Here is a 20746-nt window from a genome sequence, read left to right on the forward strand (position 1 = left end):
AGAGACACTGAGGGGCTTTGTTCTGCTTTTTGTAGTATCATTTGAAGAGAGTATTTGCAGATCTTTTTGTTTCCATTCTGGCTTTGCCTACTCTTGTACTACTTCTATCTTTGTGAGAGTTCTGGTCCCTGAACAAAGACTGGGGTGAGGAGGGTGGTTTTGAATTTGGATCTAGAGGATTATAATTTGAATCATGAACTCAAAGGTATTTGTGAGTGAGTATGATTTCTCAAGATTTTTGAATGACACAAAATTATGAACTTCTTTACAGACAACCAGAGATTGTCTAGCTTTCTCTTACAAATAAGCTGTGTTGAAATGCATATTTCTGGTTAAATTCTAACCACATAAGGGGAGAAACACAGGATCTTTTTCAATAAGGGCTATGAATCCCCTCCATCCTTTTTAACTGATGTAACTAGGCTGGGGAGACAGAAATAGCATTCAGGTGCTCAGGGCTTCAGATTAGTCTCCGTTCCCAGCATATACTGCCATAAAGGGATAGATGGAGAGCTTCTTTCCACAGTGTTTTGTGTGACCAGGTTTCCTATTCTCTGATGTTTAGAATTTTTTTAAGGTAAAAATAATCTTGCTAATAGCATTCTTTCAAAGAGAACATTTGCTTTCTTTTTCTTTTTTCTTGTTTAGATGAAACCAGAACATTTTGTTTTGTTTTCTTTTAAGATTTTTCTAGCTTCTAGTATCAGTGTGTTGCTCTGCCACTAGCCCATGCCCAAATGCTGCAGTTTTCCTTAAGAACTGACCCCTCTAAGCAGTACAGAAGAGGATGACACGATAAGCAGGTCTCTATCCTTTGATACTCACTTCAGTCTATGAACTATGGCAAATTTGGGGTTACAGTTCAAACTATTTCCTTACATAGGAGAGACATGCCATCTTTATGTTTGATTCACAAAGCTCAGGCAAAACACCACCTTTTTCTTCCTCAGGCCTGAGATTTTTCTGTTATTTATCTCAGTTAGCAAGTTTCTTATCTTGCCAACCATATACCCACCTCTTAATATGAAGTGTCTGTTTTAATTTTTTGAACCCTCACAAAATTTAAATTTTTACTCCCCCAGCCAGACATTTTTTTTGTAGAGAATTACTTTTTTTAAAGGACACATAACTGGACTAAATTCCAACACTTATCTTCCTTTTCTTCAGAAGACTCTTACAGTGTCACTTCAGTTTCTTTCAGTCTGTAAGTTTTGTTCTGCTTCAGAACTCTACCATGGTGTGGAGTTACTGTATGTAGCTCCTATGTTCTCAGTACCCAATGATATATCCAAAATGTTTGTATTATAAAGGTATCAACATATGACTGTCCCAAATTTTGTTCCTAGATGTGAGGGGTTGCATCAAAATGAAGGAGACCCTTATTTGGACGAGATCGTGGACATGCTGACTTGCCTTACAACTTGTGGAAAAACTGAACTGAAAGTTTCTGGCAATATTGTACACCCGCAATTACCACACTTTGATTTGGAATGGACACGGTCTTCTGGTACAGTATATATATGTATATATATATGTATGTATGTATGTATGTATGTATGTATACACACATGTGGCTATGCAGGCAGGTCATAGAAAGATGAAGCTCCATTCATTTTCTGTCTGGATACGGAGGAAGGAGTATGAGATGGCACCTTCTGATTTATGTGTTTAATGTTGCAGGAGTCTGAATGCTCCCTAACATCAAACTGAAATGACCATGCCATCTGTAGGGTCTGATCCAAGGTCAAGAATACACCTCCCAGTCACATCCCTTGTGTCTTTTATTCTTATTTCCACTTTCAGGCATGAGTTAATATTACAGTTATGGTGATTGCATACTTAACTAGCACTCCTGTAAAAATGATCTCACCTGGTTTTATCCCACAGGAATGACAGTGAAAAACCTCCAGGCTTTTCAGGTGTTGCAGTCCATTTTCCAGAAAAGTAATGATCAGCACCTGTGTGGAAGAATCTTGGCAGCAATTGGTACCATATGGGCTTGGGACAGAGTGAACTTCTTTCTTCTGGAATGGACACTGCAACCTATCAACCAATTTACTGACATAATCCATTTCAAACCATACCCAGTCCAAGTCCAGTTCTTCAGACTGGTGGAGTCCATAGTCCTAGACCTGTCCTATGTCCCGCATGAAATTTTGAAGAAGGTTCAGTATTTGATAAAGGAAAACATAGTACCATTCTGCACCTTAACAGCTCTCCAGTGTCTTCTCAGCATGACCCAGAAGGACCTGTTATTCAGCGATATATTCCGTGACTCTGGGCTCTTAGGCCTGCTGCTGGCACTTTTGAGGAAGCAAGCCAAGATCCTTAGGAAGTCAGGTACAATATAATGCCACTCACAATGTCTTGTATTACTAAGGCAGATCAATAGCAATGAATGATCTCTTTCTACAGTAAATTTATGTATTTTATACACTGAGTAGCTAGATGATGTCTGCAAGCCAACTGGCCTAAATTTTTGACACGTTAACCTGGGTCATCTCTGAAATCTTTGCTGTTTGTTGTTCTGTTCACTAGTCTAAACAGTTCTGGGTTATTCTTCACTAGTGTATGATGAATTATTCTGGACAGTGCCCTTCAGCCACATTTTTAAACAGGTCTTAATCTGGGGTTCTCTAGGATACCATCTTGAGACTGGGGCAAGAAAGAGTGTTCCACAAAGCTTAGTTCCTCTGAAAATAACATTTTAATCCTTAGGAGACAGACTCATGTATTTAAAAGTTTATAACTGCTATTTTAAAGAAAGAAAAATTCATTATAGTATTTTTTCTACTATATTAAGTGGGAAATGCCTTTAAACTTCAGTGCAAAAGTAATTTAGTAAAGGAGGAGGGACCCAAAGTACTAGGCATAACTTCTGATGCAGCAAGAATAATTGAATTATTTATACACATTTATTCCAAGCAACAGGAGGGTTATGAATATCAACAGAAGTTTTGGAGTGCAGACATCCATCACCTGCAAGGACACTTAGATTTGCATTCTTGATATCAGAGAACTAGGTACAAGAGTTTATAAGGTACATAAGGATTGCCAGGATTAATACCAAAGTTCTTGAAAACTTACCTTCTGGTTATGAGCTGGTGCATAGGGGCCTTCTTCTGTCTTGCATTACATTTCACCGCTTTAGATAGCTTGGTGATGTAAATGTTACAGAATGAATGATGGAATGGCTATGTAATTTGTAAATTTAAACACAGGGAAGAGGGACAGGTGAGCAGACATTATCACTACTCCCCTCTCTTTGTTTCCAGAAATTTAGCCTGGAATTTGCTGGAGAACTGGTTTAATGTGCTTTAGCTACAGTTATCCATGTCTTATATATTGTATTATGACTTTTAATATACTGACAGCTGGAACTGATCTGCCTGGTCTGGAAGAAGGCACTGAGAAGGAATTAAATGCTGTGATGCTGAAGATGGTGGCTGCCCTTACAGAGAGGTCCGTGAGGAACACAGGTAAGAGATACAGCTGACTGCATTACCATTATGATATTTAGTGGTAAGTGGCCATGCTCTGAAGGAGTGCCAATAAATTTTCTTACTTTTGTGCTTCAGTCAAAAGCAGAGGACAGAAGCTAGAAGCATAGGGATAACACGAAGAAATATGACAAAGGTATTCTTCTCATCCTGGATACTGAACTTTATCCCAGTAGTCAGCTTTTTTCTTCATCAGTGTGGATCCTCCTGAAGTGGTTAAATAGAATACACAAACTTAGCTTGTGGAAAACAAGAGTGTGTATGTGACTCTTGTGTATTGTTTGTTCATCCAGATTTTCTTCCATTGTATCTATTACTTGAAATCTTGATTGGATCATATGCATGCTGAGTGACACTCCTACATTAGTGTTGGCATACCTAAGAGGTCTGTGTATAGGGAATCTTGTAGAACATAGTAATACAGAAATGAACTCTACTGAATACAGGAATCCACTCAATTCATTCTGGAATCCAAGAATCATCAGGTTTGCAACATCTTACACAGGGTAAATATATTGTCAGAAACCATCACAAAGTTCCCTTCCTAAGTTAAAGAGATGATTAAGCTGAAAACTAATAAGGTGTCTTTTTTCTTTTCATTCAGTATTGTATTGGGAAGCTGTCATCTCTGACAATTGGAAACCGTGGTCATCCAGTCATTTTATCCCTAGTTGTTTTTGTGCCACTCAGTTGTGTCATCTTCAGCTTAACCGGCTGCTCCTCTTACCTGTCCTGCTGTATTTGTAGAAATGTGGCACTCACACCAACACTGAAAATCTGCCTGTAAAAACTACAAGCAAAGGATAATTTAAGTAACAAATGATACCGTATTTCCCCCTAGTTGTTCTGAAGGACTATGGAATGGTGCCATATATCAAGATATTTTTGGATGATGAGTGCTACAGGAGTGCTACTCTCAGTATCTTGGAGCAGCTATCAGTCATCAATTATGAAGAATATATGAGCATTATTATTGGGGCCCTCTGTTCTTCTACTCAAGGGGAACTGTCGCTGAAACTAGATCTGCTGAAGGTAATTAATGTGGCTCTCACTTGGGCATTGTTTTCTTGGAAACTTCTTGGCTTTGTGGCAAATTGTTTTTCATGTCACCACAGTCTTTTTATCAAGGTGGTAAATGCAGAATAAAAAAGAGCCGTGGGCCAGATCTTGACTGTAGTAAATCAGGCACTTTGATTTTTAGGAATGCATGTATGGTCAACACCTTCACTCAGTATCAGATTATGAAGTATTTTGAAGACTTAAATACGAATGCAGAAGGGAGAAATGGAAATGCCAAAGGCACAATTGTACGAGCAATTCTATGTAATGTGACAGAGAAAGGAGAAACAAATGTGAATGAAAGTGGAGATGTGGAGAGAAGATGTGAGATGTAAAGGAGTAAGATTGGAAGGGACAGGGTAGGCATGATATGAACAGCTTGATTCTGATAAGTTTCCAAGGCTGAAAGTTTGCTGTCCTTAATTTTGTCATCTCTTACATACACCAGTGTCGTGGGAAAAGAGATGAGGTGATGGAAAGGAGGAGTTTTATGAATATTTGGAGAAAGAAATTAGAACTATTCATAGCCTCCATTATGTTTACAGAGGGTCTGATCTGTAAGCAATGAAACGGGGGAAGGAATCACTGTGCTTTATTTTGTTTTAGGTCATAGGCATCAAATTGAAAAGCAGCAGTGTTAAAAGCACTGATTTTAAAGTTTCATTCTACCTTCTCTGCCAAGTGTGAATGGAATTCACCTTTCAGCACAATATAACAATTTCTTCTGTGATGAAAGAACAATGTTACTTTAAAAAAAAAAAAAGAAAAAGGTTATAGCTTTGACTTGAAACAGTAAACTTTAATGATATCTGTGGAAAAGTTGAGTATGGTGTCCAAACTAATATGAAAATAAATGCAGCTTCAGTGTCTAATTTTGACAAATGATAACTGTATTAAAGCATAATGTAAGCAAATGAATTTATTATCTTTATCCATTGGGACTGTGATTGTGTTACACACAAATTCAGATTGATTTGCTAATGTATATTTAGCTGTTAAAGCCTGAGCCCAAATGCAATTAGCACTGCCGTATTCCAGCGTGGCACGTGGACAATTATGAAGAATAACAAATAATGGAATGTGTGAAATAAATTCTGTTAACAGTAACTGAGTTAGGGGGTTTCCAGCAGACATCAGTTTTATAGATTCTAGACAGAGGAATACTAACTCATAGGTGATTAAATTCTAACTGAGTTAGAGCTGGAGGAAATGTGTTTACTGCTGACCTTCTCTGAAATGTGTTAAAGCCATCCTGATAACTTCAACTCTAAGTTATTAAATTTACTCCCTGTTCAAAAGTCTCTGCCTGGTTTGATACATTATCATACAAAATTGAATGACAGTAATGGAGTTCCCCCTCCCCCTTCAGTTCTGGTAGCCCTTTCCCACAGTCCTAGGTCATGTTACAGGCAAATATATTTCTTTTAGAAACTGTTCCTCTTCAGAAGGCTGTGAAGTGAAGCTCTTTCATCATATATCTCTTGGGAAAGAGTAAAGTTAACCCTTTCCAACGTGAAAAACTATGAATTCAAATGTGAAAAGACCCTGGTGCCTGTAGGAACATCATATTTACAAAACGAATTGTGCAACATTCCAAAAACTTGGGATGGATTACATTCAAATATACTAGTCTGTTTCTTTGCAAGCTCTTTTTTCTCACTAATTTTACTTCCACAGCTCTTAATAACTTGTCTAGATTTGTTTTAAAATGGCGAGCCCATAACATTCAAAATTGAGAGGTGGCATAAGCTGGTTTTTTATGCATGTGTAATATTGGCAAGTGACATTCATTTTTATGGCTTTTTTTTCCTCCAAAATGTTGTGCAACCTTTAAAAATACCTCAGCTGAGAAAGATATTATTATTGCCTTCCTTAATGAGGAGAGCCTGCTCCTTGCAGTATTCTTTGTGCCATCATGAGTCACTGCTTTTTTGGAAAGGGCCTCCCCAGTCATATGAGCAAAAGTTGTGTGGCTTCTCATGCATATTCAGGGCTGCAGGAAGACTCGCTTAAAGAGAGCTGCACCTTCTTGTTGGTTTCTATATGAAGGTATTTACAATTGAATCTCTACTTTCATTTATTTAAGGCAAAGACAGGTTTCTTGAGAGAGTCTGAGAAGACTGATAAAAGAATAGCCAAAGATATGAAACCACCTCTGACCAAACTGACTAGGATATGTAATGCAGAAAATTTGATTTCTTTGCTCTTTCTTGTGAGCACTATTCCCTACCAGTCAGGCTGACTCCACAGGTTGCTCCTCAGGGTGCATTCAAGTCTTGGTTGTATGACTCATTGGGTATACGGGGGAAGGGGGGAAGAGAAAAGTTGTGCAATGATGACCTTTATTTTGATCAACTTTTTTTTTTTTTGTATTTCAAAGAGTGAAATTTCGATGAAAGAATTCTGATACAAACTTGGAATTTTAAAATATTCTAAAGCTTCTTTGTTCCTTGATTTAAGTGCTCCTTTCTTCTCGATGTTTGTAGTCACTCTTGAGGATACTGGAGAGTCTCAAGAGCCATTCAGCTTTCAGAACCTGCAGTGGATTCAATGCGCTCCTGTCCCTCCTCTCAGATATGGAAGGTGCACTGCAGGACCCTCCATCTGGGCTGTGGACAGCATTTGGACAGAATTGCATATTGGAGCTTGTTTTCTACACACTTCAGGTGGTAACAGCTGCCCTGCACCTAGACCCTGTCAACAGCAATTTCTTCCAGAGGAGTGGTCTCTTTGAAAAGATGGCAGAGGATCTCGGATCACTTGGATGCTTCTGGACACAAGGGGAATGCCAAGGGGAATGGCAAATTCCTCTGAGCCTTGAGAAGAAAAGGACATTTGCAGAATTTTTGGATGCAGCTTTCTGTTCTTCAGAACCTTTCCCAATGTGGCTAAAGAACTGCATATGGATACTGAATTTTCTTGATCTCATGATAAAAGGAACCCTCCATCAGGAGAGCTACTTCAAGGAGAGAAAGCCAGAGATGGGAGAAACATCAGGAGGTGATCAGGAGGGACCCCAAACTCAAGAAGAGCATCCTGTTGCTTTCAAAATATCAGGCAACAAATTACCTGCCTCTGCCTATAGGCTATGGGGAAACCCTGAGGAGAAGTAAGTTTTTATTTGCTGCAGAAAATATAGTAGTAAGACTGGTATGTGCATTTTATGTGGTAGTAAACTGAGGTAAGGTGTGATATAACCTAAGAACAAACAAATCAGTGTCACAATCCCAACTCTCAGGCTTCCAGGCAGCAGAAAGGTACTTTTGGAAAGGTAACTGATGGTAAAAATTAGGGCATAACGATTTAGTGGAGCAATGGGACACAAAACCCAATAGTTGCAGAGTTTGTGCTGAAGGTTCTGACACCTGCAATATGGGAGCAGGAATGGACTCTAAGGACAGAATTGCTGGAACTTGCAACTTGTGCTTAGTCTCTGCTTGAGTCCAACCAATTTTGACTTTTTCAATTATGTGGAAAGCTGCTTCTAGTCACCCGTTACATTAAAAGTAGAAGTTATTTTAAGTTATTTTAAATGCTGCCCTTGCATATGTGTCCAAGCACATGTGTGCAGACACGCTATCATTCATTTATTCATGCTGAATTAGAGAAGATTGGAAAAGGAATAGTAATGCTGCCTCCCTCATTGAATGAAGGTTTGTATAAAAATATATATCCTTTGTAGGAAGGAAAGACTATAGCAGAAATCAGCACAGCTGTCAGCTGTGATTCAGTTCTGAATAACTTGGATTTCATAACTTGTGAGTTCTGTCCCTTCATTCGGCTGTAGCTTTATCTCGAATCTCTCAGTCCTTTTATCAAACACGTTTCTGGTTGGAGTTATGCTTAAAAAGATTAAGCTGATAAGTGTGGGATTCCTTCAGCCCTTATTGTAGTTTATTTCACAGTCATCTTCTAGGTTTAAAGACCAAGACATTAGCTCTGCCACTTGTAGCAGCAGTCAGTGAAGTCAGCAGAGCTTTGATTCCCCAAGTACTTGTCAGGCTGAGTAAGCATTTCTGGTTATATTTACACTTGTTTGAAGCAACAAGAAAAACGTACGGTAGCTTTCTTTGTTCCTTGTGCAGCGGATTTTGAAGTCGTCATGGAGATGTTTGCTCCCTATTACCACTCTTAATTACACTGTAAACTTCTGGTTAGATACTCAGTGCTGAGGAGAGGAGTTGGTAGTTCTGGAGGAATGAATGCTCTTTTCAAAGTAGATCTTAGTAGCCCAATTTGGGAGAACATGGGTTAATGTGTAGAGAGTATAGAGATGGTGGTAGTTGTGTTGCTTAAATGTGTATATAAGAGAGGATATGGGAGAAAGAGTAGGTCAGTGGCAATGCTGGGAAAGGTCTGGCTCTGTCTTCTAATTGTCTTTCTCAAGTCATTAGATCTGAAATGTAAAGCAAGGCTTCCTATGTCCTTGTGTTGTTTTGCCTGCTGAGCTGCAAGGCTGTGAAATAACTCAATAGCATTCATAGAGAAATTAATCCTGTAAATCGGGATCCAGTCCATTCACAGTGTCTTTTTCAGGACCTTTTGGCTTTGGTTCTGGGGTATGAAGACACAAGAGGGAGCCAAATTAGCCAGAGGTGCCTGGAGACTGTCCATGACAAATGTATGCAAATGCAGAAGAGGAACATGTACTGGAAAGCTGTCAATCATCAGGCCACATAGCCTGGATACTTTTCTAGCAGTAAATTTTATGAAAATAAAAATAAGAAATCAAGTTCCCATAGTTTCTGCAAGCCTGTAGTTCCCCTGATGCAGCTTCCTCTCAGCTATACTCCAAACTCACACTTCCCCCTGAAGAAGGCTTCAGGCTGCAACTATGCAGCTTGAAAGGAGGAACTTGAGTGCAGTCAGTGTAGGTGGCCTGTGATGTCCCATCCTACAACCTATATTTAACATCTCAAAGTTAGTATTTTAGTGCTGGATAATATTCTAGCCCCTTACACTGTCCTGTGGTCAGTGATGCTGCAAGCTGCTGGGCCACGGGGGAATTGACCCTGTCATTCCCATCTCAAAAACAGCCCTCTGTGTTCCTACTCCTGCAGTAATGTTTGAAACACCTTCTGTGACAGATTGGTTTCTGGTTTTCCTTTTGCTCCTGGTGATTTGACATAGCTTGCTGCAAGCTGTGTTAACTGAGGCTGATCTCTCTTTGGGAGGGAAGCCCTTCTTTGTGCCCACCTGAGCAGAATGGCTGCTGCAGCTGCTGTTACTACAGACTCACTGTGCTAATGGCTCTTCAGGTTCTTTGTGACGTCTCATTTTGTCCCCAAACCCTCTTATTTATCTTATTTTTAAGTAGCAGCCAGTGCAGAGCAGATTTGCAATTCATACCATGATACTGGTGACATAGATGGAGTGGAATCATGGGGCTGACTGGATAGCCCTGGGGCAGGAGTGTGAGATGGGATATTTGCAGGAGCAAGCTGATATGGCAAGACAGCTTTTGTACTAAGACAGGCCATAAAATGAGGACCTCCGAGGAAAACCACACAGAAGGCTTATATAATATTCTTAGAGACCATTCACCAGCTTCGCTGCCCTTTTCTGGACACACTTCAGCACCTCAATGTCTTTCTTGTAGTGAGGGGCCCAGAATTGCACACAGCACTCGATGTTTGGCCTCACCAGTACCATGTACAGGGGGACAATCACTGCCCCTGGTCCTGTTGGCCGTGCTGTTTTTGATACAGGCCAGGATGTCAATGGCCCTCTTGGCCACCTGGGCACACTGCTGGCCCATGTTTAGCAGGATGTTGACCAGCACCCCAAGGTTGTTTCCAGCCAGGAAGCTTTCCAACCACAATCTCAACCCTATTGATTTTAGTGAGCCTGGATTTTTCTCTTTAAAAATGATTAGGGGTTTTGGGTTGAGATGGGAGGAGAGCATATTTTCAGAGCATACTTTTTTATTGTTTGACATTTAAAAGCTCACCCACATTCATGTCAAGTACAGATGTATGTATCCACACTGGAGCCACTGCTGCAGCAACGTGTTATACCAGATCTGATTTTGATTCATTGTACAGAAAATATTGCAAATGAGCAATTTATTTGAAAATATCTTTCTTGAGGGTGCAGTAAGAATTATTTGTCACTGTGTGGCAGTGTGCTACACATTACTCGTTGCTCTGATGTGTCAGATAAGCCTTTTTTTGGAAGTACTAATAAACATGTTTAATTGCAGCCTTTTTACCCTTCTTTAGATCTCTTGTAAAACTTTTCTTTTTTTACATGCTCACTCTTTTACTTGTTTTATACAGTCCATAAAGCATATTGTGCATTATTTTATCGGTCTAAATACAGCAGTTAGATGTTGCCTTTGCTTTTCTTGTGAGTTCTATTTGGGAAGGATGTTTCTGACAGTGCACATCACAACTCCAGTTCAGAGGTGCACCCAGAAATGCTGATGATACTCTGAACAGGGTGAGCCTGCAGTGCCTGCACTGGAGCTTCTGCTATGCTGTGGGTTCATCTTTGAGATACATCTAACGCTTGCTTCATGGTATAAGGAGATCTTCTCTGTGGTGTCTCTGATGCCTCAGTTTCTTCCTGTGCCTGAACATACAAGGGTGATAAATGGCAAAAATGAAAACTTGTGGGGAAGCACAAATATTCAACTTTGTTTTACTAATTTGGGCAGATTCTGATGTTGAAAGGGGAGGCTGGCATACTGATTTCACCAAGACTGCCTCATCTTTGCTTGTTTCTGTTATGTTTTGAAGTACTGATATATCAGTGATTCCTATGGTCGTCTCTTTTTTTGTACTGGGAGTACCTTCAAAGGCATAGTTCGTATAAAGAGGCAGCTGCACATGCGCAGGAATGTGCAGGTCCCTCAGATTTGAGCTCATGAGCAGGTAATGTCCTGTCATTTTTACTCTAAGGAAACTTCCAGCTCATCCAGATCCTCTGTATTGTTTGCTTAGTTTCAAATGCTGAGCCTGGTTACTGCTAGGAGGATTTAACGCTGTACTCTGCTGGAACATTGTTGGACCCTCTTTGCTACTGTTAATGATCATTATGATGATGTGTCTTTTTACTGCAGCTTGGAAATGAGAGACTGCACCATTGTACATCCAGGTGCTGTCTGTGTCATGGTGAGGTTGCTGCCAAAGCTGTACAAAGAAGGACACGCTCAGGTGAGTCTGAACGTATCAAAGTGACATCTAAACAGTGTCTTCTACTTTTCTGTAGCTTTATTTCCAGGAATTGCTTACTCTTTGCAAATGTGGCGGTACTAACATTTACCTAGAACACTGTCAAGAGGAACAGCACAAATTTCACTGAGTCAACAGATTAAGAACGACAAAGGCTCTTGACTATCAGTTTGACTAAGTGTTTCTATACCTGTCTGAGGCAGTACATGGAATTTGGTCCCAGAATACTTATTGTAAAGGCACAGTGTAGAAATCCCTTGAAAATTGTTTAAAGTATTGCTAGTGGACCTAGCAACCAGAACAGTCTGGCTCCTCAAATTTACTGGTCCATAAACTTTCAATGCAGCTTAGAACCTGTTTTGCTTTGTCAAACCTTCCATGCACACAACCACTCTGCATAGGCATATTTGCTATATTGTATCTGCTATTTGGTCTAAAATATTTGGATACAGTTAAAGTACATATAAAGGGATTGAAATAAAACCAGATTGTTCATCCAGAGCTATGGAAGGTGGGAGGGCAAGTTACTGCTGGCTCATCCCAACTTTGTTTAGTGGAACCAAGCCATCAGCTAGTGAAATTTTGTTAATTACAGTAATTAATTTCTGAAAATCAAGTAGAACAGTTAATTGGATGAGAGTGTCATCAAGAAGTCAGAGTTGGCTCTAGGACTTGAGCTCTGTAGGAGAGAAAGCCTCTCAGACCCTCAGTAGATGGCAGTGTTCTTAAAAATATGAAGGACTAGAGCATAAATTCCAGCAACTTCAGTTATTTATTTATGTTAATCTTTTGTTTCTTTCTTGCTCCTTTTTTCTTAGTCAACAATAAATTATTGCCGGTAGTGTTTATTTAGTATTGCTGTTGTGAATAGGATTATCTTATGTAAAATGGGACCACTGTTATGCAAGGTCCTGATTCAGACTCCAGCTTGGAGTTAACAAATGTCTTGATGAGTTTTTCACCAAATAACCCACAAAAAGGATAGAGGAAAAATAGAATTTTTCCTGGCTATTTTTATTTAAAAGTGGGTGAGAGAATGAATAGAATATTTCAGAGCTTGGGAAGCTCACTGATGCTGCCAGGTACAGATATGAAAGGCTGGACTTCAATGCCTTTAGTCATAACATATACCACTGCATGAACCCTTATACAATGAGATGCTACTTGGAACACAGTATTTAGGTCAGATCTGATGCAAAAGGTGGAACTCCATGGCTAGTGAAGGGGAGCTACTTGGTAGAAGGAAAATAACTGAAGGAATTACTCTTTGGATGGATATATTCTGTCCCAAGCAGGGTACTATTCTGTTGGTTTTGGGGTTTTTTTAGTACAACAGTGTTTGGCAGTTATGTGAGAGATGAAATTACGTCTTTGTGAATGGAGCTTTTTACTGCAGACTTTCATGAAAAAATCTGAAGGGGCTTCTTGCTCTGAAATTAAGACTGAGTCAAATAGTAAATTTTTTAGGAGCAATTTTGGAAAAGAGACAGTAACTCATCCCTTTACTGCCGTGATGGATATTTTAGGCCCGGGTATCCAAGAGTAATCTGGAAAAATCTTCAGAATCAGTTCAGATCATGTGCAATTCCTTTGCTTTCACTGAATTGGCAATGAGAAAGCACTGCTTTTACAGAAGCATTAATGGAACTCAATAAAATTAATGTACTTTGATTCTGACTCTCAGAGATAATATCCATTTCCTGCCAATTTTGCAACTTCTCAGTGACCTTTGTCAGTCCCAAGCAGTGATAGGTTGAAGCACTCGAGGCTGTCAGTATAGAAAAAAACAATAGCAAACATTAAAACAGGTGATTGTGCACTTCATCCATTTCTTAATACTCTCTAGAATGAAACTTAAAAGCTGAGGAGAATAGATTTGTGGATGTATATTACTGTCATTCCTAGGTATGACCAAAAAACCCAAACATTTGAATGTCATATGGGTATGAAAATTTGCTTAAAACTTTAAAACTGCCCAAGAGACAGTCTTTGAGTCAGTAAACTCTATTTAAAGGACATTACTCGTGTTCATGCCTATGACTCGTACTAAACTATTTTCCATCAAACTGCATAATGTTTGCCCAAGTAAAAGGTAGACTTTCCTTTTATTAATATGCTGCCTGTTCAGTGATGAAAGATAGCATTACACATTTCAAAAACTAAGTAGAGACAGGTTAGCATACATTTTAGAGATGTGGCCCAGGATATTCACTGGGGTTTTATTACCTTAAAAAGAAAGATATTTCCTCTCAGACACATCTCATCCTTGCCTGGAATTGTGGAACTCTGGCTTTTAAGATTCCGGAGTGTCATGCCAGATCTTTCTCGTTTGCAGTGTCAGATACGGAGATCTCCTAGATCTGACAAGCCTGAGTAAGGGAAAGGAAACAACTTCTGAAAAGAGAATCAAAGCATGATTCAGTTCTGTGTTGTCATCCCAATAGATTTCTTTTGAGTACAGGAAAAAAAATCTTCACATGATTCATTATAGAAATTATCTATGCTTTTGTTAAATAATGTTATTGCTTCCACAGCTGAATTTGTCCTTTCTGTTTTCATCCATGTCCCTCCTATGATGAATTGCTGTCATATTCACTGTTGTGAAAGTAAAATATTGTCCATCAAAATGAGTTTCGCATTTTTTAAAAAGACCTTTATCCCTGTTTTAAATTTAGCCTAAACTACTTGTTCTCACTGCAGATATTAACAGAGTAATATTTTTCAGGTATTTGTATCTCTTAAAAATGAAAATTATTTTTAAATGGAAAAGGTCTCTGACATAGAAGACTGTGTGACATTGAGATTTGTCTGCCTTTAGACTTATATTACTGATTTTACTGCTAATGTAACTGTTATTGTCACAGTGAATTCCTAAATTACTGCACTGTGTTATCTGTGCAAGGAAAATCTTCAGGCATTTGGCCAGATCTTCATTCCCCTTTGGATTGTGCAGCTAAGGTTTTGGGATAAAGTAATGGAGAATGGATCAAAACTCTGGTAGGAGGCTTTTAGTTAGAAGTTTGCTTGTTCATTGATCAACCAGCTTCTGAAGCTTTCACTGTTTATACAAACTAAGCAATTTTTTTTCTGTGCTTCCAACCCCACAGCCTGCCCTTTTATTTGTCCTGTTTCTCTTGCTGTCACTTTCTCCTTAAAAAGCAGCCAGTGTCTCTAAAGTTGCATCAATTCTTGTTGGTAATGTACCCTGGATTGAAGAGATAGGACCTCTACCAAGAATCCCTGGCTTAACTATACTGAAGATAATTTTCCACTTTGTCTTCTATTTCATGCAATCGTATTTTTTATAAGGTGGCAGGACAGCTTTGTCTTCCCTTCAGATGTCTGATGAACATCATATTATAGCACTGCAGAGTAGCTTGGAAAAATGAGAAGGAAATGCTGCATTCAGCTAATACTGTGGGGGAAAAAGTACTGCAACTAAAAGTAAGTGGGTGAGCAAGAGGTGTGTCAGACCACTAGAATTAACAAAAGGATCCTTAACATTAAGAAGAGATTTTGTTGCCTAGCTTCAAATAGTCGAGGCTTGCTAATGTATTTCCTCTAGAAGGCAGTAGTAACCCTGGTATTTGTATGAGCAAAGATCTTTAGTTTCTCTTACATACTGTACTGAGGCGAAATGTGACAAGCCTGATGAAGATGTTGTGACTTATTTGGGGCATTTAACTATGCCCTCTCTTTTTCCATGTTTTTGAAAACGTAGAAACAGTTCAGGGAGTTCATAATACTTTTTTCCTTGCCTATTTGCAAAGAGCAAAAACCAGTTATACATACTGTCAGTAAAGTACGTTTTGCTTGTTAGTGGGTGAGAGTTAATCAGCAAAATATTATGAAAGAAAGGGAATGTGCTTGCAGTTGAGAACAGTGCATCAGGAATTTAAGCTGTGATAAATTGATGAATATTTTTATGACATATGATTTTTAGCAGTGACTCAAATTCTCTAGAGTCAGTGGGTTTTAAGCTGATGGATGTCTACCTTTTCTTTGGAAAGCACAATTTAAAGTCCTGGGTCCCTTGGAACTTTTTGAAAGCTCTTCTTTTGATGCCTTGATTTCTTCATTAGTAAAACTAAATCTGTGATTTGTTAGGAAGTTAATTCTAATTTTCTGTGAGGGGCTGCTAGCTTTTCAAGTGAGAGGTACTCTGAGACTGAGAAGTAACTTTGCTTTTTGCAAATGCACACAGAATTATTGCTGTATCATTCTTTAATCTCAGGAAACTGCATCCTGATGAAGTGAATGCAAACTACCGAAGGTTCATCATTTTTGCTCATCTTGAACATAGCATAAAAATCTTGAAGATGAATAACAGTGGATTAAATTCAGCTACCAAGTTTTGAAACTATGGGCTCTTAGGAGCAAGAATCTGGGAAATGCTTAAGCAGATTGGGCAAATTGCTACGTGGCATTTTACCCTTAAGACTCTAATTTGAGGCAGACCTGAACTACATTCTAACTGCACCTTCAATATCCTGATTCACGGTGCAAGTACTATGTGCTAGGAAAATCAATCCATGCATATAGAAACACACAGGGTGGTTTCCTGGACACCTTTAATATTTCTACTAAAATCTCATTTTACTGGAACAAAGATCCATGAAAACAACACATTTTATTCAAAACAAGGCAATATTGGTATTGACAAAGCTGCTAAGCTAATGAAAACAATCAATTTTTTTTGTATGCCATTATGCTTTTATTGGATTTATTTTGGGGTAAACCAGTTGTTTTACTTAGTCAAGACCTGTGTTGTTCTCTGTTTAGTTGTAGTTTTACATATCTTGATACTTTCCTGCATACAGTCAGAAATGGAGTAAGCTATTAATTAAAAGATCCAAAAAGTTATGAGTGAGACTTTGAAACACTGTAGCAGTAAGTGCCTCTCTGAAAAATAGTATAGTTCAGTCTGGTGGATGATTTCTACATGTAATGAGATGCACAATGAAAATTGCATCCCTGGGAATGAACAGTCCTTCAGAGAGAAGAAAATGTTATCCAAATAACTCATGCTTCAGATATGAAAAATAGTAGTTGAGTTTGCAAAAACAGTATGGATATTGTAAGGGATATGCCAGTATTATTATCTAAGTGTTGCAGCTGGAGACACTTTGAAAACAAATTGTTTGTTGGCTTGGAAATTGTCCTGTAGTAGTTTTGTTTAGTTGGATGCAAAAGAGCTGAATTCCTCTTTACACTTAATAAGCTAGGTTATCCTGAATCCAGTTGATTCTTATTCATGTTATAAAATCAAATCCCAGTGCCCCAATTTGCATGTCTGCCACCATTGTTGTCCTTTTCTTTAAAAGTTTGCATATCTGTTTCCTGGAAAAGTGTATGAGAAAGCAGGAGAGCTCCTGGGAGTGGGGAACAATTCATCTTTGTAAGATTTGTGTTTAAATATATGATCCAGTTACTTTTGTGTGAAATCTGGTTAGGTCAATGGGGTACAATCCTAACTGGGAACAAAATGCTCTAAAAATAATTTATGAGAAATGGGAGATTTTAAGATCATTAAGAAGCAATAATGAAGTAAAGCTTCAATTCAGCAAAACATGTAGAGAAGTGTTTAAAATTAAGTAAGTGTTTCATGACATTGCTAGACACAGTTTTGTTTTAAAACAGTACTTTTAGAATGAAGAGCAGATCATGCCAGTATGACTCTCCACAGGCTTAATGTTAAATATATTCTGAGTTCCTGGGTTGGTCTTGGAGCTTATGCCTAATAAGCTGCCCTTGGTGGTGGTCTCTTCTTTAGAATGACAGCCGAGAGCCCTGGTCCTTCACTACCATAGTGTTGAGACACAAAAGCTGAACTGTGGATGGCTGAGCAGCTCTCAGATGAATATATGGATACTGTGCAACTGCAGAACTTTACAGAAGAGCCATGCAGTTGCACTTGAGCCTCTGGCCTTAGGGGCTTCTTCTCTGGGCCAGATTTTTACATCCAGAGATTTGACAAATGAAAAAACCAATTAAATAAAATAAATCAGCTACCATGTCCAATTCTAGTTTCAGCCCTCTGACTTCAGTTCTGTGTCCATTTCAGCTTTCACAGGAAATCCAATATGCTGTGGTTGATCATATCCAGTCCCTGGTGAAGTCAGAAAAGAGCCGTCAGGTGATGTGTGAATCTGGATTGCTGAGCACCATCATAACTTCCTGTCAGGATGCCTTCCACAATGAGAATCATCCGCTGCATCTGCCGCTCACTAGAGTGTTTGAGAAGCTTGCATCACAGGCTATTGAACCAGATGTGTTAAGGTATCAGATTGTATCTAATGGAACAATTTGCTTTAGTGCAATTTTTTGTGAAGTTTGTATAATAATCAGATGCTTCACGTAGTGCTCTAATTCAGCAAGACTCAGCCTTTTGTTTCAAGTCTCAGTTAATACTACTTTCTCATTGATTGCAGGATATGTGCTTAAATGACTTACTGAAGATGGTGTGTCTGTAGTGTTCTGCTGCATCATCTCTGCAGGGGTTGTAAAGCCATTTATGAATGAACTAATTAAGTAATTGCAAAACAACTTCATATGGAGAAGCTGTGGATCTTACCTCAGATCCACATCAATAATAGATGCAGAAATAAAAAGTGTAGTCTTGTTTCTCAGTCTTTAAAATTTGGTGTTCAATAAGAAAGTTGTTCTCCAGAGGGCTGAGCTGTATTTGCCTGGTTGCTGTGACTCCAAAGTGTCTGACTTCATTGTTTTCCTTTTTTTAGTTGCTTTCTTAATTTTTTTTTTCACGTTAGGCAATTTCTTCGGCTGGGAGGTTCTCCAATACTACCTTCCAGGCACAGCACAAACAAGACCAATGTCCTTTCGTGTCAGGGGAGTGATTCAGCTAATGCAGGTAAGCACATAATGAATAGCCTGTTGCTGATACAGTGGCTGGGTTATAGATGTCTCCAAAATGACAGGCAACTTCCCTTGAGTAGGTTGCTCCAAGACAGGCACGGTGAAGGTGGAATATGGCTGAAGTTCTATACTGGCTATTGCCCAGGTTGGGTGGTACTTGACCAACACTGAGAGATCAAATTATGTAATATCTTAGCTCGAGCTAGATGCTGTTCTCATGCCCATGAGACACCTGATACAGCATAGTATGAATTTGGGTCTTATGTTCTTTGCAGTCATTCTTCAAATCCTCTCCCACATGTTGCTTGCAACTGTTCTGTTACAGCAGAATGGAATGGTCTGTGTATAAGAAAAATGGAACCAATGGGTTGGGGACCTTTTTAACCAGCAGTGAAGTCTGGATCTATTTGAAGATGTGTGGGGAGAAAATACAGCTATCATTTCTGTAGAGCTCATCTCTCCTGCCAGCCTCACATTTTGAAATTCCTTTAGTGCAATATTTTTTTGTATTTCTGCAGGCTGCTGAGGATGTGTTATTTCAAGAGCATGTAGGGCTGTTCTTAGCAGTGATGAATAGACTACGGGCAACATCTGTGACTGGGAAAAGTGTTGCAGACATTGACCTGGTTAGACACTCTATTGATCTTGTAGGTTCAGAAGAGGACACGATGGACAATAAAACTGATCCTCAGACAGTTGTGCCTGTCAGCAACTCTCCTTGGGTGTCTAAGGGATCTGCACTTGCACTCCAGACTGCAATGAGTCTCATCTCCATGACATCACCTCGAAACTTCCAGCTACACAGCACTGCTTTGGCTCCATCGTTTGTGGAGTTTGACATGTCCATGGAAGGCTATGGGTATCATTGCTGTTGCTTTTTTCTTGAGCTGCTCTGTAGTCTCCAAGCCCTTACTCTGGACACAGTAACTATTCACTTCTCTCTTTGTCTTAACCTATTTATGTGCCCTATTGCTGCATCCCTTGCAGCAATTTGGCCAAGCTGATAGCTTGCTCTCTGCCTTGCTACCATGATTCTGCAGTATTAAGTGACTGGTGAGTTTCAGGTATGATTTTACATTTTTGATGAATGGGTGCTTGCTTCTGTAGGTGTTTATACCTCCCTACCTTGGCCACTGTTATGGGACCCAGTGCAGACCAATCTGTCTCGGGAGGAATTGGCATGGGTAAGCTCTGTGACTCAGCTGTAGCTTCCTGTAAGCACTCACTTTTCATCCCCACTGAAAGCATTCAACAGCTGTAAGAAACGGCAGCAAATAAGCTGGGTATTTCAAAATATTTCTCTGTGTCCCAGACCAGCTCTGAACTGTATAATTCAAGCTGCTCAGCAAAATGCAGTATCAGATGTAGCTTAATAGTGTGATAAATTAAGATTAACATTAGCAGTAAAAATTTAAGGCAGGCTGCTAAGAAAAGTCTTAACAAATCAGAGCCACCAGATTTTTGGGTGATCTCCCATGGCAGCAATAGCACCTGTCACTTAATGGAGTTCTCCTAAACATCAAAATCCTCTGTTGGGTGAACAGTGAAATGGCTGTACCTTTTGCTTCCTGAATTTTGCAAAATTTAAGAACTTGTTTCTGGCTCAGTGGTTCCTAATTGATGAGCTCCATAGCATGGAGTTCTAGTAGTCATTTCTTATCAGTCAATTTTAGGTCATTTACACATATGCACAGACTCATATGTGCAGTCTCTGTGATATTGAATACAGGCAGTGAAATCTAATAGAACAGAAATTAAACCTCATAATCTAATGTCAGTTCTTGCATGGTTTGGACTACAAATGCAACAGAAAGCAGTTTGCTAGTGGCTGCACAAGGAATACAACTTCCTTGCTGCCTTTTTGTTTCCTGTCTACAGGCACCAGAATGTTCCCTCCCTCAAGTGGCCTGACACTCTCCTGCTGGTTTCTGATTAGCAAGTTTGGGTTGGTGCACAACAATCACCCAGTCCGTTTCCTTACGGTCGTGAGGCACGTGTCAAGAACAGAGCAAGAATTTGTTTGCCTTTCTGTAAGCTTCTTCCCACAGGACCTTTCTTTGGTCATTTCCACAGAAGAAGTGGAATTCCAGCCACTTGGTAAGGCTCTTTTCACTTATTCTGCAGTGCTGTGTCCTC

General features: G+C 39.3%; 1 protein-coding gene across 1 annotated transcript in view; it reads left to right on the forward strand.

The window, feature by feature from the left end:
- The window catches only part of WDFY4 (WDFY family member 4), a 130382-nt gene that overhangs the window by 17069 nt on the left and 92567 nt on the right, over nucleotides 1–20746 (forward strand). Inside the window, exons 8-18 of the mRNA XM_064662793.1 lie at nucleotides 1347–1507; nucleotides 1888–2340; nucleotides 3375–3479; nucleotides 4342–4532; nucleotides 7046–7668; nucleotides 11623–11716; nucleotides 17799–18013; nucleotides 18505–18605; nucleotides 19262–19469; nucleotides 19718–19794; nucleotides 20489–20707. Of these exons, the coding sequence (XP_064518863.1) occupies nucleotides 1347–1507; nucleotides 1888–2340; nucleotides 3375–3479; nucleotides 4342–4532; nucleotides 7046–7668; nucleotides 11623–11716; nucleotides 17799–18013; nucleotides 18505–18605; nucleotides 19262–19469; nucleotides 19718–19794; nucleotides 20489–20707 (2447 nt within the window). The remainder of the gene's footprint in view (nucleotides 1–1346; nucleotides 1508–1887; nucleotides 2341–3374; nucleotides 3480–4341; nucleotides 4533–7045; nucleotides 7669–11622; nucleotides 11717–17798; nucleotides 18014–18504; nucleotides 18606–19261; nucleotides 19470–19717; nucleotides 19795–20488; nucleotides 20708–20746) is intronic.

Source organism: Pseudopipra pipra, chromosome 8 (genome assembly GCF_036250125.1).
Source record: "Pseudopipra pipra isolate bDixPip1 chromosome 8, bDixPip1.hap1, whole genome shotgun sequence".
Lineage (NCBI taxonomy): Eukaryota > Metazoa > Chordata > Aves > Passeriformes > Pipridae > Pseudopipra > Pseudopipra pipra.